The sequence below is a fragment of the Gouania willdenowi genome, chromosome 19 (assembly GCF_900634775.1).
Source record: "Gouania willdenowi chromosome 19, fGouWil2.1, whole genome shotgun sequence".
NCBI lineage: Eukaryota > Metazoa > Chordata > Actinopteri > Blenniiformes > Gobiesocidae > Gouania > Gouania willdenowi.
Window position 1 is genome coordinate 13539378 of NC_041062.1, and position 16754 is coordinate 13556131.

Genomic DNA, 16754 nt, shown 5'->3' on the forward strand with positions numbered 1-16754 from the left:
AGGTGCAATGTTTAACCCAGTTTTTTATCAAATGGATCACAGCAAAGTTCTTGTAATAGAGCATTTTACCACAATTGTGCCTACATTGACATTGTTTATGTATATGACTACGTTCACATCAAAAAGTATCTGCTTGAATGCAAATCCGTGATACTAAAACATTACATACTGTATATAGATATTTACTTGAGTTTTCTTAGTGAGTTTTACTATTAAATGAGCAAACTTTGATGCTTTGATGGGTTATAAATTTACCGCAGGGCTTCATTTTTGACACACATGTTCAGTTCCAAATCTCTATAACCGCATGTATTAAATCCTAAATGTATACAGTCGTTTACAAGTGTACAAATAGGGTATGAATGACAAGATAATAGTGTTTTTCCGGTTTGGCCCATTTGAGACTGAACTGGACCTATTATGTACCCTGAATATCCCTGTGTTAGATTAAACACATGCTTGTTCAGACAGGGCAAATACAAAATCTACATGGTGAAATCTCTACCTCCAGTGCAAAAACATTTGAATATTGAATTTGCCATTTAGAGGACAGTGAAGCACGTTTTTGTATTTCAAATTGTTTACAATTACAAGCGTGGCTTTTGTTTTTCAGAGCGAGATTTAGTTTTTTATGGCCTTAATTAGCATAAATCGATATTTACCCTGCCACACACATGTTGTCCCGTAACATTAAGGCTGCCTGCACAATAGGCAGATAATCATAATGTCATGGCTAATTGGTGTGTGTGCACACTTGTGCAGTGTGTATTTTGGGCTATGTTAATGAATCAGACACACCAGTGTCACAGATGAATGCGTGTTAAAGGTTCGTGAGGAAAGACACCCAAGGACACTGCAGTCGTCCAGAACCCATGTTTATCTCTTGTTCTCCCCTTTTCTCAAGTCCTCTGCCACTTTCTCAATTCTCACAACAGTGACATTTTCCTGCCACTAAAGCACACTAACCTCCTCGGCACCTCTCCGCCACCTTAACCTTTTTCCGCCAGGCCGTCATTAATATTTGAAGTCGGGTTCCCTTTCCCCCCGCAAAGATATTGTGTCTCAGAAGGAACAGGAGCCTCTTCACAATCGACAAGTGCGTGAGGCGCCTTTGGGTGGAGGAAGAGGGAGCAGGAGGGGCTGATTTCAATTAAGATAAACGTGCTCACGTAGCCACGCTCAAGCTGTCATTTTCGCTGCTTTTGTTTTAGAGCTGTTGGTTGGAATGTCAATGCTGAGCACCCACTGACACGAGGAAGAATATGGGCCGACTCGGAATGTTAAGAATGCATAATAGACTTTTCCTCAAGAGTTTAGGGAGTGATTTAACGAAGGGTGTTCAAACATCTAAATGAGACGATTTAAAGATTACACTTAAAGCTGCTGGAGATGATGATTTCTTCACAGATAAAATGAAATCTAAGATAATAAAAAAATGATGTAAAAGGTTGATATTACCGCTCGAAGGTTCATTTTCATTTCTGCCATAAAAACTCATGAACACTTTGACAGGACAAGAAATCACAAGAAGAATTAAGTAAAAACACTTGTACACATCTGTCTACGGAACTCCACATCCCACAATGCAATGCACAAAACTTTTTACATTGGAGATAAAAACAAACTTTTGAGTGATGATTTCAACCTTTTACTTCTTCTTTTAAAGCAGATTATCTTTGATTCATGTCTTTATTTGTTAAGAACTTATCATCTCCAGCTGCTTTAAGTGTAAACTCTAAATAGTCTCAGTTAGATGTTTAAATACCCCCCAGCAAATGATCAATGAGGCCTACACTGGTTTTATTTGATAAAAAAATATTGTCTCCAGCAGCATTTCTGTTTCTCCAAATGATTTGCATCCAACTGCATCATTTATTTTTATATGAAGGAGATGTTTTGGTGTTTCAACTTGTATCATTCCCTCACAGCTGGAACCATATCTGGAGAGGAAGTGCCCATCGTCTCCAAAACAAACATCAAGGAGTACAGAGACAGTTTCTCCTGTGAGAAGTTCACCTTCAGAAGCAACCCGAACATTACTTTTTATGTCTACGTCAGTAATTTCTCATGGCCCATCAAGATCCAGGTAAGAACCACACACGTAACCTTTGGCTGTCTCAAATGGAGCAGGTTATACAGTAAACAGATACTCCGTTATGTGTTTTATTATGATTGTTTTCCAATTGCTCTCAGGGTATAGGTTATATGTAAGTAATCTGCAGAGATACCATTTATGAATAAAAGGTCCCAGTCCTACAGCTGTAAACAGAGCAGATAGCAGCCATCTTTCCAGGTGCAGCGCTCCATTGTTGCTCAGGGTGATTTCAAGTGCACTTTATTGCAATTACAGATTTAATGAGGTGCACAGCTGTTTTTTGTATTTTTTTTTTTTTTTGTTGTTGCTGGTACCGTTTAACATTCATTCCATCAATAGAGCAGATACAGGGGTTGATAAGAGGACTGGGAGAAAAGCAAGGCTCAGAAATGTCCTCCATTTGCTTTTTGTTGTTGTGGGTTTGCAGATCAACAGCATTGAGGGAACAATTAGGTCTGAAAGCTGTAACAAGAACAGAAGCTGCTTGCCAATAAAGCAGTAATGTAACTAAAAGCAACAAAAGGGTCACCAAATGAATAAATGACAATGAATAAAGAAAAACCAACCGAAGCAAACATCCAACCAAAACCGAACAAAATAACCAACAGACCGAAGCCAGTACAAACCATCAAAAACAGCCGAGCCAGCTAAAATAGCCAACCAAATAGCCAACATGTGCACATAGTAATAATACTATTTATTTGAGAGCACTGTTCTGAGAGCACTCAAGGACACTTTACAGAATGAAGTGTATCATAGTTTTAATGGAGATTAGTTCAAGTCTCGGCACTTTGACCCAGGTTGTATTCAGGGAAGCACATTTTAAAAAAGATGGAAGAAGAAAAGGAAATTCCAAACAGATACTAAAGATTCTTAAAAAGAAGAACAAATAGGAATTTTATCAGTGGTTCTTCTCAGACTTTTGTAGCTCAAGTACCCCCCTTACTCTTATTTCTAAATCCAAGTACCTCCTATGTCTGACTATAACATTTTGCTCAGAATATTACAAAAAAATATGATGGAATAAATGAGTGATGACACACATTTTAAAGTAAACACAAAATGCAGTTTTTAAATGGAGGGTTTTATTAATGAGGAAGAAAAACATTCAAAGCTACATGGTCCTGTGTGAAAAAGTGTTTGCCCCCCAGCTCCTGTTAAAACATAACTGTGGTTGATCACACCGGAGTTCAATTTCTGTAGCCTGATTACTGCACACCTGTTCTCAATCTAGAAATCACTTAAATAGGACCTACCTGAAAAAGTGAAGTAGACCAAAAGATCCTCAAAAGCTATAGACGTCATGCTGAGATCCAAAGACATTCTGGAACAAATGAGAATAAAAGTAATTTAATTCTATCAGTCTGGAAAAGGTTATAAAACCATTTCTAAAGCTTTGGGACTCCAGCGAACAACAGTGACAGCCATTATCCTCAAATGGCGAAAACACGGAACAGTGGTGAACTTTCTCAGGAGTGGCCGGCTGACCAAAATTACCCCAATAGGTGACAAAAGACCCCACAACAACATCTGAAGAACTGCAGGCATCACTTGCCTCAGTTAAAGTCAGTGTCCATGACTCCACCATAAGAAAGAGACTGGGCAAAAATGGCCTGCATGGCAGAGTTCAAAGACGAAAACTACTGCTAACAAAAAGAACATTAAGGCTTGTCTTATTTTTGCCAGAAAACATCTTGATGATCCCCAACTTTTGGGAAAATATTCTGTGGACTGAGGAGACCAAAGTTGAACTTTTTGGAAGGTCTGTGTCCCATTACATCTGGCATAAAAAGTAACACTGCATTTCAGAAAAAGAACATCATACAATGTGATGGTCTGGGGCTGTTTTGCTGCTTCAGGACCTGGAAGACATGCTGCGATAATGGAAGCATGAATTCTGCTGTCTACCAAAAAATCCTGAAGGAGAACGTCTGGGCATCTGTTCGTGACCTCAAGCTGAAGAAACTTGGGTTCTACAGCAGGACAATGATCCAAAACACACCAGCAAGTCTACCTCTGAATGGCTGAAGAAAAACAAAATGTAGACTTTGGAGTGGCCTAGTCAAAGACCCGACCTCAGTCCTTTTGAAATGTTGTGGCATGACCTTAAAAAGGCAGTTCATGCTCAAAAACCCTCCAATGTTGCTGAATTACAATAAATCTACAAAGACGAGTGGGCCACCGCATTGTGAAAGACTCATTGCAAGTTATCGCAAACACTTGATAGCAGTAGCTGCTGCTAAGGGTGGCCCAACCAGTTATTAGGTTTAGGGGGCAAACACTTTTTCACTCAGGGCCATGTAGCTTTGGATTGGTTTCTTCCTCATTAATAAAACCCTTCATTTAAAAACTGCATTTTGTGTTTACTTGTGTTATCTTTGACTAAGGTTTAAATGTGTTTGATGACCTAAAACATGCAAAAAAGTAAGAAATCAGGAAGGGGGCACACACTTTTTCACACCGCAGTTTTTAATGCCTTCTAAAATAGAATTATTTCTATAGTTTTCATCATTTCCAGTCATCTCCCGCTTCAAGTGGGACCAAGATTTCTGAACCTTGTATTTTCAGTTCATGTTCTCATCAAAATAATTTCCATTATCATTATTATGATTCTAAACATTATAAAACCCCATTTTTTTTATTGCTTTCATTTGTTTTCATTTTCCACTCTCTCGCTCTCAAGTACCCCTTGTAGTGCCATCGCATACCCCTATGGGTACACGTACCACCATTTGAGAAACACTGATTTTCAGAATGGTACAGGTGAAAAAAGCACAGTTACCGTATAATTTTATTTTTAAAAATTCTATAAATCCAATGTTTTAATACGATATAATGCATATTACATAGGTATAATAATGTGCAGTGTGTCACTTGAATCAAAGGCTTTCAGCAAGAAACATCATCCAATGAGATAACAAAGACTATCCAATAAAAACGCACTATACCCATTTTGATAATTAGTCCACTCACAAATATTGATTTTTATACACTGTCCCACTATCTCAGTATGGTGCATGAGTGGACCACCTTGACGTAATGTTATCTCCGGGGTCAGTCCATCGGTAGAGGTACCCCAGTAATAGTTTTCTATTAGATTTCTAAGCCAACAGTTACTTATTTATTATGGAGTGGCCTGAGTTGTTCTCGCGAATAGCTTTTCGAACCAGATAAGGTCTCACTTTCTTCCCTTTGTCGGCCTTCATGATGCAGAGCGGGGAGTGCAAAGCAGATTAAACTTCTGAGAATGCACTTAGGCGCGTTTGTAGTTAATGTACACACACACACACACACACACACACACACACACACATACACAGAATAAGCACTGATAAGCAGATGGTGGTGATAAAGTACAGACATGTGCTGAGATGATTTTTGTGGCATCACCACGTTTCTGTGCAATTTCCTCTCTGGAGGCGGCTCGGCTATTGCAATAGAAGTCCACTCCTTATAAAAGAATGTACTCGGCTGATGTGATTGATTGAGAGAAATGGATGAATTGAAATTAAATTAACCCCTGTGCCTATTGCTTTGACCTGATATTAAGCGAAGAATAGGGTTTGCAATCACTAAATGGAGCAGCTTCGTGTATTAAAAAGCAGAAGAAAGCATGTGCAAAGTGGGCTTTTGGAATCCTGTCAGCCATGTCAGTGAGCTTCTCATTTCAGTTCAGCAGTTCCCTTCATATTTTCCAGAAGGTTGAAATACTCTGAGGTTGTATGAGTGTAGAAAGATGAAGAAGTTTTGGATAGAAAAAACTTTTAGTGAGGGCTGTGTTTAGCTGGCAATGCATAACCATGATTTTTAGTTAGTTTTAGGCTTTTTGTTGCAAGTAACATTAAATCTGATAAACAAATAGCATTGGAAGATCATTTGTAAAACATGTAAAAGATTGAAAGTTTGTTTAGATCTCCACTGTAAGCACGCAGTTTATTTAGATTGTTGGGAAAGTTTCCCCATTGCATTCTGGGATGTGGAGTCCCTGTGATTATTATAAGGTCTTAAGTGACTTAAATCAACATTAGCAGTTAGATAGCTTGTCAATAAATGTCTTTCCATGTTTTAATCCCTGTTTTTCCAAAGAAACCTTATGTAGTATTTTTCTATAATTTGTGTTCTTGCTCACAAAGTCAGTTATTAAAACGTGTCATATACTATATACGACTTCACCTGTGGTGTAAATGAAAGCTTCCCTGCTCTTTAGGGGCTTACAGCATTTCTATAATGTATTTGTGGAGGCTAACTCCACGTGTTGCCCGTCACAGCCTTCATGCAGCTGCAGATGATGTTTGTGCATTTTAATGCTTTCAGGGCAAAATGCTTTGGGAGCCGCTAACAGTAAATAATGACCTGTCACTGTGATGTGGCCTTTAGTGTATGACTTAGATGCTAGAATGGTATATCATTCTGCCATTTAGTGAAGATGCATGTACATAAACCCAAGTGGAGGTTTATTTGCATTTTGAAATGAAATAGTTAATAGATTATAATAGATTTTCTTTTTTTGGACATTGTTATGACATAAAAATGTATTAAAATGCACTAAGCTATTCCGATGTCAGACCTTTTTCTTTAAGTTTATGTCTAAAGCCGTTTGAAATTTAATATCAACAATATTGGCCTGCTAGTACCGTACTACAATTTGGAGTACATGTAATCAATTTTATTTTGGTGCGTAAGCACACAGTACTAGTGAAGTATGAAGTGTCACTAGTAAGCCTTATATGCTAATAAGGGGGTGGGGGAAGCAAAATTGTGCACTTTCAAAAATAATACAACCAATCAGGGCACTGGATTTGGTTATAATCCCTCCTACTTCAGTTGCATTAGCTCTACTGGTACTGCTAGAGAGATTTTGAGTGTACTAATAGTACTAGTAAAGCTTTCATTTTTCCCACTAGATTCTAGTACTAGTTAGTAGTAAAAACCTAAAGCTTTACTATACTAGTAATACAAAATTGACTACTAGTGACAACTTTCCTTTTCTATCAAGTATAAGACTGACAGGTTTTTGTTTACTACTAGTGCATTTAAAGTTTCACCAGCAGTGCCAATAGACTATAAAGGAAGAACAGTATACTAGTACTACTAGTAGGGATGTAAAGATTAATCGTAAGGCAGTTAAAAATCGATTCAAAGGTGTCACGGTTCACATCAATACTCTGAAATTGAAATCGCAGTACTTTAATTTTTTGTAAATATATGTTTTTTGTTTTTTTTTTAACAGCAAAGGGCGCTATCAATTTAGAATTTGAAATTCAGGACGCACCACCGTGTTTTCAATCAGAAGTATGGAAGCATTTTGGCTTCCCCGAGACTGAATTTTTCAGTCATTTTTTGTCTACAGTCTCATTTTGTAAAATAAATCGTGAGAGAATCGCATCGTTAACCCAGTTTTGTGAATCAAAACGTATCAGGAGTTGAGGGAATCGTTACATCCCTAACTACTAGTATTAGTAAAGAGAACAGATATCATTAGTTGTACTAGCAGAGCTAATGCAAATAAAGTAGCTGCCTGATTGGTTGTAATACTTTACAAAGCCAATGACAAGCCTGCGTTTTCTTTTTGTAGCAAACTTTTAGCGTATAGTGCTTACTAAAATACTAGTGAGACTTTTTGTATCACTAGTAAAGTCTACTCGTAACTACCACTCGCTTAACAGTTAATGTCGCTGTTATCAAATTTATTGATATCAAATTTGTTGAGATCAGTACATTTATCAATATCAAATTTATTAAACAACAGCTTTCTATAGCTGTCATTATGACTTTCATTAAAGTTTAAATTAAGAGTGTTAAATGAAAACCACCTTCTCCCAGTTCAATTAACAAGCAGTTGAAATTCAAAATGACCATCATGGTGATTGTTAAAGTAATTATCTCTGCCTTCTTGCAGATTGCCTTCTCCCAACACAACAGTATCATGGATCTGGTTCAGTTCTTTGTCACATTTTTCAGGTAAGTTTTTGTTTTGTACAGCTTAATGAAATGAAACACACTCTTATTTTGCTTTTATATTTGTCTGTCCGACTAAAAACATCTTTCCATTATTGCTTTCAAGGGCTTAGTTTTGGAGTTACCAGAACCAGTTCTGTTAACAAAGTCCACGTAATGCCTTTTTGTATCTTCAAGGCTACAGTTTTCCTTTCTCCAAGAAGCTGATCAACCGCCAGGAGCTGTTTAAATAGGTGCATTTTACCGCCCGAGTGCCATCAAACGAGAAGGCGTAGGAGATCAAGAAATGAGAGTTCTTAATACGTTTTCACCCTCAGAGGGCAGTGGAAGACTTTCCTCATTGAAACGTTTAAAATGAGTCAATTGGGCTGTTTTAAAAGCACATCCAAGTCTGAATGCGTAAAGAGGATGTGTGCACGATTGCTAAAAGCATGCTTCGTATTTCATTTTTCCATCTTTAAATGGGCCTCGAATGAGATCACCTACAAAGCAGTACTTAGTGTAATTATACACACACTGTCCCAAGCTTCTTTAAATGTTTAATTCCCAAAAGAGCTTTGGCCTTTGGGTGGCATCATTATTATCAGACTCCTCATTGATTATCTGCTTATCCATGTTGCAGTTTCTGTGTACGTGTTTGTGTTCCATTGTGTGGATTTGGGTTGAGTTTATTTAAGGTTTGCTGCCCCAGAGGAGCTGATGGACTAACATATTATCTGTGTAGGTGTCAGCAGAGGGAATAGAAGTCTGTCTTTGCCTGAGGCACCTGCCTATCAGTGCCCAGCCCACAATACCTTTCCAAAAAAAAAATAACGGCTGTCACACACACTGTTATCTTCAGCTTTCAACTGATCAAATTACAGTTGAATAGCCAAATCCAGGGATTCTTGCAGGAAAAGGGGGAGGGCAGAGCTTGTCGGCCACCCACTTTGTCTTGCACAGGAAACTTTTTTTTAAATGAGGTCGTGCTGAAGATTAAAAACAGCTGCTTTTTTTCTTGGCAAATTGCTTGAGTTTTAATTACGAAACACACCCTGCTACTAGTAATGTGTTTTCGTGTTAGTTGTTTAAAAACAAGTCTTTAACTCCATATTATGGTGAACATATTCTGAATATTAGTTTGAACATCTGTCCTCATTAGTATGCTTTCATTATTTCCGCCTTTTCTACCCATCAGAGAGGTTGTATCCTTTGAGTGGATTCTTTGTTTGCTTTCCTGTTGTCCAGTTCCACTGACCCATAAACTCCACAAAAGGTCAAAGACTCTGATGTTGCATTTGTGTGAATCTGGGAGACTTGAGGAGGGATAGACCGAGGGGAGACATAGTCAACGTGATGACAAAATGTCACATCAACCCACGGGGTTTCCAGGGCTTTCACAGGTGATGGAGGGGAAACAAACATTGCTCTCATGCTTTTCTCTTCTTTGTAGCCTCGAACTGTATTTACTCAACCGATTCCATCCAAGTTACTGTGGACTAGTTTTGTGCTATTCATCAAAAATACTCCCTGAGCTCAATGGAAAAAAATATTGCCCAAGGTGGTGTCATGGAGGGCCATTGTCCTGCTTGTTTATTACACCTGAATGAGAAGCATGACTTGGGTAAACATAACTAGATTCAGGTGTGATGGTGCATGAAGACATTTATCACGTATTTAGTTGATTTTCCTCTTGTTTATTTGTTGTTTAGCCAATAGAGAGCACAAGGCAAGCTAGTTTGCTGAAACTCACTTATAGAAACTGAATTAAAGTTTGCGTAAAGAGTTACAAAAGTTTTAAGTGGCCAGTCAAAAATAGGTTTAAATGTGTAATACAGTAGATGGTTATTCTGTGTAGTAACTAACTAACTGTTGTATAAATTAGCATCAAATCAAATGGTAAACATCTATTATTTTTCTATTACAAGCCCAGTGGGATGTGATTACACAGTTTTAGTTGTAACTGGAATCACTGCTTTGAAAATCACTGCTGCCATAACCAGCAATGTTGCACCTGCTGATTATATCTCAGGATCATCTTAAAGCTGCTAAAGCACTATCTCACATTTTTAAAACTGTACGTGTGTGTTATATGTGAATTTACCTACAAATGTTGAAATTGCTGTTTGTAAGTTAGTTTTTTGGCATCTATCAAAAATAATAAGTTGGTTGACAAATAGTCATGTGACTCGTAAAAGTTTCTTGCATTGCATTGTGGGATTTGGAGTCCTTTAGGAGAATGCAAAAACAGCGACAGAGTGGAAGTTTCTTCAGGAAGTTGTTTTACTTCATTCTTATCGTGATTTTTTTGTGTTTCTTTGCCAGACATGACAGTGGTTCATTTGACGTAATTTTCCTCTGATTTTGGGTCGTATTCGGGCGTTTTTGTGAGAAACTAAAATGTCAACATCCACCATTTTGGTCAATAGTTTTCAATCCATGAAAACACCATAAATGTCCCTTTGGAAGTGTTTTTGGGGTCACACTGATATCAGCGATGGTTTAGAACAACCTTTGGATGAAATACGAGTGCAGCTTAAAACATGGTAGTTATGTGGTTAAGCAGCTTTAATACCGAATAATGTCGTAAAGGCCAGGGTTGTTGAAACTGCTGAACAATTCTTTTATACACCTGAATGTAATAAAAGTGTCACCCTACAACTAGACATTCATTACTAGTATTGGGCGTGTTGAAACATTCTAAAACATGTAGGACTGCTGCCAGTGCCCTCCATCAGTAGGTTTTTAAACCCTTGTTAAAAGTATGTAGTATAACAACCATGTTGAAAGGATTAGTTTAAATATTCTCCACATAATAAAACATGGAAAATACAAACCAGATATACAGTTTGAAATATCTCTGTAATTGTAATGCATTGAAAACTCCCTCCTGCTGCTACGGCTGCCCCTCCTCACCCACAACCATCTTCAAAGCCGTCTCAGCTTGAGCACCTTTGATGGACACAAACGGTTTCTCTGCTTTTTGCTGCTGTTAGATGAATTCTAAATGTCAAACGTTAAATCCCTCGTTGGCTCCTTTTTACCTCCTCGCACACATCGCCACCTTCAAACAACTGTTCATTGGACTTTGCAGGTCTGAAGTTCACACACGGAAAAATGGTGTCTTGATATCTGAGCTGATTTTGTGTTCCCACTGAGGGTTGCTTGTTGGACCAGTCTGCCCATTGCACGTCCCCTGAGACGAGGGGTTGATGCTGGTTTTACATAACGTGTTTCAAACCCAAATAGGATGGTCTTTGTTCCTGGACAGCAGATATGTTTCATGTTTCCTTTTGAGGAGCTTGAATAGAGACTCTCTTTAATGTTTAGGGCCATACCAGCATTCTTCTGTACTCATAGCAACACTTTTGACTTTCTATTTAGATGTTCCCTCTTTTCCTTTTTTAAGCTTTTATCCAAAAGCCTCAGAATGCTTTTTTTCTATTGATGATATTATGGAAACAAAATGCATAAATATGTATACACGACAGCTGGACGGCCAAATGGAGTTCAAAGCAGCCAAAAAAAATCATTTCAAACACTCTGAAGAGCTTTTAAAATGTGCTGAATTACACATGATCTCATTAATTCTTTACATTTCAAAGTGTCATCGAGATAATGAAGTGAAATCTCACAATCAGTCATATTTTTCTATCCCACTAGCCCTTTAAACCAGGCTGAATTTCCCTTGACTAATGGTTGGGCTGCGGGGTTATTAATTGAAGTAATCATCCAAAATTGCCACCTTGCTGATAAATGTGATGACTTGAAATTATATTTAATGTCAAGCATTTGTACTTGGTCTTTTATATGTGTCTTTTTATATTTTCCTGCAGTCTTTACAGAAGCCTGATTCTTTGTCAATGGCTGACTTTATTTAAAAAAAATATGGAACAGGTGATATTTTTCAATTCTTTATCTTACGTTATTACATTTTCCTTCTTCCTTTTTCTCTCCAGTTGTTTCCTGTCACTGCTCCTGGTGGCGGCAGTGGTGTGGAAGATCAAACAAACGTGCTGGGCGTCGCGGCGTCGTGAGGTGAGTGCATCACATGCATGTTGGCTTTGCAAGTTTTCATGTTCAAGCGTGAAAAATATACAAATCACTTTCTTCCTTTAGTGAAAAAGTAGTTCGATGGATATAAATTCAAAAGCTTCTGCTGTTGAAATGTAATGTTGCGAAGCCTGTTTTAATAATTTGTTGTTTTACCTGCAACAAATTGATGACTGATGATGATTTGCCTCTAGGGAACCAATAGGAAGGAAGTAGTAAAGTGGTCAAAATAAGAGATCAATACATATGATAATATTAGTCACTGATGTGAAGATAGGATTGTTAAGGTAAAGTCTGAGAATTTAATGTCAAAATGCTTAAAAAGCATTGGTGAAGAGCAACAACAGTTCAGTACTCAAGCAATCACTATTTATTTCACCTTTGAGGAATGACGTTTATAATCATAGAGATGGATTCTATATCCTTTACTTGATATATGAGTAATAACAAGAAGGATAGCTGGCCAGCGTCCGATTCGTGCCCATTCAAAAAATTAAAGTTGATAAAGAATTAATGCAAGCAGATGGATGATACCATTAAAATTCTGCTCACTGTTTGAGTTGGCACTTTCATCAGTTTCATCCGTCCTTCAACTGTCAGACAGGAAATTAAAACAACACAGTTCAAGTGCATGTGACCTAACTTTTTTTTTTTTTTTCTAACACGTACCTCAATACTTGCAACTCATCCTTTTCCATTTGTGGATAAAATGTTAAGCAAACATAATAATAAAAAAATAACCCAGCAACTTTCGTCACTCTTGGTCTTTGGTGGTATTGCCAAAGTAATGGTACTAAGTTACATTGATTCATTATTAACATTTGAGAAAATATTAGCTTTTCCCAACATCATTTTCAAGGAGGTTTAATGTGCATTTGTTATGTTGGTAATAGGGCTGCAAGGTTTATCGATATCGAATTGCAATCGAGGTTTTGACTAGTGCAATAACGTAACCTCAAGAGGCTGAGGTTTTTTCTTCTCTCTCTGGCATTTAAAGGGGACATATCATGCTAAGTCCACTTTTTTTAGCCCTTAAGTGCATTTTGTTGTATATTTAGAGTGTTTAGAAGTACAAAAAAGTTCAAATTAGTCTCTTCAGGTGCTCCGTTGTTATCTTTATATTCTGTTTTGGTCATATTTTTCAATCTGTTTCGATTTTTCGATTCTCTATTACATTTTTTGAACAATAACGTCACAGTATTTGCAGCGGAACTGCCAAATTAGGACATCGACTCCAGGCCTAACACTTTGAGCAATCCGCCATTTTTATTTCTCGCTTTTATTTTGTAGTCCAAGCTCAAGGATGCCGAAGTTACGAGAGGATAAGTCAAAATGTTCGGTTGTTGGATGTAGTAACCCACACGCTTCATTACACCGTCTCCCAGCATCAAAACCTTTTCGAAGTTTCTGGTTGAGTTTTATTTTTCACGGAAATGTACCCGCATCTGTGGGTAAGGTCATTTTTGTGTGCGCGAAGCACTTCAAGGATGACTGCTTCGCCAGTATAAGAAGGATTTGCCGAAGGACTTCGTCTGATTGAGGGGTCAGTTCCTTCTATCTTTGGAGACGATGAACAGAGCACTTCGGTAAGGTGTAAATAACGCTATAAAGTGTGATGATAAGACGTCCCTGTCATTGTTTTGTTAGCATTAGCAGTTGCACCGTCTTCATATGTTAGCGCTGTGTGCTTGTTTTAGATCCTTGATGATATGGCCTACGTGATTTGATTCAAGTCTAAAGTTTTCATTAGTCATTTCATTTTGCCGTTTTTGTCTCAGAAACGACTGTATTAAAATGCATTTCGTGACGTTAGCTTGGCGCTAGCGTTAGCTCGGTGCTTGTGTTAGCTCGGTGCTTGTGTTAGCTCACTTGTTAGGGTTCTGCAGGTTCATCATCTTCATTTTCATCTCGCTCCGCCGGGTCCGACTCTGGCTCGAACATGTAAGGCTGGATGGACAAGTCTTCCGTTGTTGACATTTTGTAAATCACATGTGAATAAACATTTTCTGCGCCGCTAGATAATCGTATCTCTTCTATCAAACTACAAAAATTGTCGAACAGGGTGGAGTTGAACTGAGTGTCACCTCTACAACCTGGAGAGGGGGCGGGGTATGAAGTGTCTCATTTGCATTTAAAGAGACCGCACCAAAACGAGTTGCTCTCAGAAGCACATCAGAAAAGGGGTAGAAAAAGGGCCTGTGGAGCTATAATAATGAGGAATTCAGACCAAGCATTGCAGTTCCGCTTTATATAGACCACAACTGTATGATTTATATGTAAAAAGGAAGGATTTAAAAGCACGATATGTCTCCTTTAAGTGATGTTCACCAATGAAAATGGTGGAGCCTTGTTATCTCAGGTTCAGCTGGAACAGATAAAAGGTCTGAGTTTCCATAAAGCAGATCCTAAAATGTTTGGACAGACGCTCTATGATTCCTCCAGAAAAGGACGCTGTCCACATAAAACCAAATATTTTTGAGAGATTAATGTTTTGTTCTAATCTGGGGCAATTTGAGCAAGAATATGTCGTTTGACAGTCTACAAGTAACATGACTACCTTCACTCATCATTTTAGCAGTTTATGCATTTGAATGTATCAAATATAAAAATCGCAAATCGAATCGCAATTGCAATATTGGTCCGAAAAATCTCAATTAGGTTTTTAGTCAAAATCGTGCCGCCCTAGTTGGTAACGTATGTTGTTCTATAGAGTTGAAGTAATATTCATAATTAGCCTTAATCATCTCAAAATAGGTTTTCCATTTACTTCTCTATAAGTATAATTTTAAGAATAGATAGATGGATAGATACATAGATACAGTATGTATTTGTTCTTGGCTGTCTTCAAACGTATACAATACAATACAATACAAAGAATAAACATTCATTTTAACAACCAAAAATGGAATAGGCTTAAGTAGTAACTGCTTAGTTACGTATCCCCAAACAACATTTTAAAAAGCACAATAGAAGCAACTCAATAACAGCGGTATCAGCTCATTAACTTTTGTTTCAATAGAAGCTAAATATTTTATGTTTTTTAAAGAATTTTTGAACCTAAACAGTGAACTCATTAACTTTTCCAAACAGAAATACATCTTTTTTTAACATTTGTTCTAAATTTACTTTGTTCAAAAGAGTATCTTGAATAATACTTTCCCTCTCTTTGTTTAAAAAGTGATATAATACCCAAAGGAAGGTTTTTATTTCTTACTCTGAATAAAATCTCAAACTCTTTTAACCTTACTATAGCCAGACGTTTTATTGTTCTAGATTTTTTAACAGTTCGTTAGTAGGTGCCCAGAATTCCACTTTATGTATTATTCTTAATGCCCTATTTTGTCATTGATTAATAGATTTACAAATATTTTACATGTATTAATATTATTGTTTTTGTTTAAAGATATAAAGAAAAGAAAAACCACCATAAAGTTTTTTTGCGAGACAGTTTTCTAAAATATTAACACAATTCTGCCAATTTACACTAATTGGCTTCTTACTGAGCACCGTGTCCGGTTAACTAGAGGAAGCTTGTGAACACGACCTCAATGCAAACAAGGAATGGTGGGATTTGGGCTGGGAGAGCAATCTACGCTTCATTTGGACGGAAGAACACGGACTGAATGAGCCCTAATGAGGCTCTTGGAAAAGGCGGAGACAGTAATGACTTACACGCAGCCAAGTGGCATATGGATGTCGGATGATGATTTATAGTTCTTTTTTTAAACACTTTTTTCTTTTTCTTTTTTCTTTTTTTTAGAAGAATCTTGCTTAGAATCCAATTTATTAGATAAATTATCTAAAAGCTAATCATTGACAGGATTTAAAGGAAGAACATTTTCTTCTTAAAGAGAAAAAGCTTATATTCTTTTGGACTTGTGCAACTTTGGTGAAGGTAGGTGACTAGTGTTGGATGCAGGTAAGAATTCAAGGGGGGAAATGTTGTAAATGCCAATGAAGAGGACGAGGACTGACCTATTTGAAGCCACCTGTGGGGAGATACAGAGGGAAAGGAGCATTGACATTTCACGGGATTGCGACAAGAAGTCGTGACATGTACAAACACGTGAGTTGATCTAGCACAGCACCCCCGTCTTTATCTACTCTTACCTATTTTTCCAAATGCAAAGGGAAACATGGCCCTGCAGGAAGGAGTGTGAACCAACACAGGTGTCCTAATAGGATTTATTTCCAATCATCCTGTTAATGGTATCATTGAATTTAGGCTTGAGGATGGATGTCGGTCACTATGTTTGGTTTTTTCTTGTGTATACCAACATAAACTAGCAGATGATATAGCTCTATTATATTAATAATACTAATAATGATAAAAGGCAATTACAGTGCTAAAAAGATTGTTGTGCTTGATGACCCTGAACTTTAATAATAGCGGTGATTTTTTATATATATATATGTGTGTGTTCTTAGTATAAGAATGATTGGAATATATATATAAAAAAATAAAACTGTTACATATAAGACCTTTGCTTTACAATAGATTGTGACCTACTAAAGTACTTAACATATTTTTGTATATTGTATATTTATGTGTGTATATATAAGTATGTGTACTGTATAGGGGTGGGAACCTCTGGGTACCTCACGATGCGATACAACGCTCACGACAACGATTATCTCACGATATGACGATACTGTGATTATCCATATA

General features: G+C 37.3%; 1 protein-coding gene across 1 annotated transcript in view; it reads left to right on the forward strand.

The window, feature by feature from the left end:
* The window catches only part of atrnl1b (attractin-like 1b), a 76569-nt gene that overhangs the window by 39496 nt on the left and 20319 nt on the right, over positions 1 to 16754 (forward strand). The window contains exons 25-27 of the mRNA XM_028476187.1: positions 1929 to 2086; positions 7995 to 8056; positions 11992 to 12070. Coding sequence (XP_028331988.1) covers positions 1929 to 2086; positions 7995 to 8056; positions 11992 to 12070 — 299 coding nt within the window. The remainder of the gene's footprint in view (positions 1 to 1928; positions 2087 to 7994; positions 8057 to 11991; positions 12071 to 16754) is intronic.